Source organism: Aplysia californica, unplaced genomic scaffold (assembly GCF_000002075.1).
Source record: "Aplysia californica isolate F4 #8 unplaced genomic scaffold, AplCal3.0 scaffold00117, whole genome shotgun sequence".
Classification (NCBI taxonomy): Eukaryota; Metazoa; Mollusca; class Gastropoda; order Aplysiida; family Aplysiidae; genus Aplysia; species Aplysia californica.
Window position 1 is genome coordinate 822,109 of NW_004797387.1, and position 1,959 is coordinate 824,067.

The 1,959-nt window shown below is 48.7% G+C and overlaps 1 protein-coding gene across 1 annotated transcript in view; it reads right to left on the reverse strand.

Moving 5' to 3' along the window:
* Positions 1–500: 500 nt before the first annotated feature.
* LOC101860884 (aromatic-L-amino-acid decarboxylase) overlaps positions 501–1,959 on the reverse strand; it is a gene marked incomplete at both ends in the record, with an annotated part of 21,976 nt that continues 20,517 nt past the window's right edge. Inside the window, 2 exon segments of the mRNA XM_013081139.1 lie at positions 501–602; positions 931–1,029. Coding sequence (XP_012936593.1) covers positions 501–602; positions 931–1,029 — 201 coding nt within the window.

Genomic DNA, 1,959 nt, shown 5'->3' on the forward strand with positions numbered 1-1,959 from the left:
GGGGGGGGGGGGGGTGGTATTAGGATGAGGAGTTTGGGAGGTTGTTGTTTTTACCGATCCAGGGAGTATGGAAGGATGTGGGAGAGATTGGGAGTAATTGAGGGGGAGGGGGTGTATTAGAATGTCAGAAATGTTCAGTATGTTCAGCTGTGAGCGTCCGTCGGTAATAACCGTGTTCCCCATTGGAAGCTGGGAGCATCCAGTACTAGTGACAACTGTTTCGTTTCATTTCGTGCTAGCTTCTGTTGTGTTTCTTTTTTTTTTTAACTATTCCCGAACAAATTTTTTTAAAGTTATGACTCAGCCTTTGTTTCCACCATTTAGAAGCAGGAGGCAAGCTGTTATAATGAGACAGAGTGCGCCAGGTTTAGGTGACTGTAGGAAAAACTCCAGGTACGCCAAATTGACCATCGTCTGCATAGAGGAAAAGAGCCACTCACACACATACACGACTTGTACCTTGCAACGAAAGAGATTCTGTCTCATTACGTCATATGTACCTTGCAGCGGAAGGCGACCAGGCCGAACATGACGTCACCCATAGTCTCGAACCTGTGGTCCTCAGCGATCATCTTCTCCAGCTCTTTGGCCCGTCGGACTTCCTGGTGGACAGATGGACAACGCAACGTGGTCACACACATAGGCACACACATAGACACACACACACACAGACACACTTACACACACACACACACACACACACACACACACACACATACACTCACACATACAGATAAACAAAGACATACATACACACAAACACACACACATACACACACATGCACCCTCCTTCCCTCCTCTCCCCTCCCCTCCCTCCCTCCTTCCCTCCTTCCTTCCCCTCCCTCCCTCCTCACCTCCCGTATCTTCGGCTGCAGACTGTACAACTTGAACACTATCCACACCCACCCTCCTCTCCCCTCCCTTCCTCACCTCCCGTATCTTCTGCTGCAGTCCTTTAGTACCGTACAGTTTGAACACCATCCACAGCTTCATGGCGCGAAACCGCCTGGTCATGGGCAGACTCCAGTCCTGGGGAGATCATGTGACAAAGCATATAGATCACGTGGCACAGTAGTTCACGTGACACATTACATCACGTGGCACAGTAGATCATGTAACATGATAGATCACGTGACATAGTAGATCACGCGGCACAGTATATAGATCACGTGGCACAGTAGATCACGTGGCCTAGTAGATCACGTGGCACAGTTACGGGGCCCAGGTCACGTGGTTTAGTTACTAGTTTAGTTTAGTTTCAGCCAGAGTTTTACGGCACTTGCAACACAATAAGGTCATAGAAGTGCCGAAGACTGGAGGTGTTACAAGGGAGTAACAAACACAAAAAAAAGGAGGAGAGATAAGGACGGTAGGTGTTGGGTAGGAAAGAAGGAGCAAACCACACCAGAACACCCGCCAACCACCTACTGTTACTAGCTTAGATCACGAGGAACACTAATATCATGCTGACTAAGATAACGTGTAACGTGAAACATTTACTGACTTAGATCACTTGACACATTTAATGCTGACTTCGATCACGTGGTAGAGTTACTGGCCAAGGTCATGCTGTACAATCGCTCGTCAGGTCACGTGGCAGACTTTCTCACTCGTGTCACGTGATGTCTCTTACATAACCTTAGAGTAAAAGTAAAGTTGTTCCCGCTTCCGATCCGGACTTTGGGGATTGGCCTTGTTAGTGTGATATTGTTGTAGTAGGGTGGCCAGTTCTTTTCCACGCCGCCTTTACTTCCCCGAAGTAGGTACCAATTACCGCATGCTGGGTGGGCAGGAGGGGGCGAAAATAATCCGTGTCCGAACCGTGGCTCGAACAGGGACTTTTTGCTTCGGAGACGAGCGCACTAACCGCTGCGCCACCACACCCTCTGCACAACCCAAACAGTGTTAAAACGGCTACATACAACTAGTCATCTCTCTCTCTCTCTCTTCCTCTCTCTC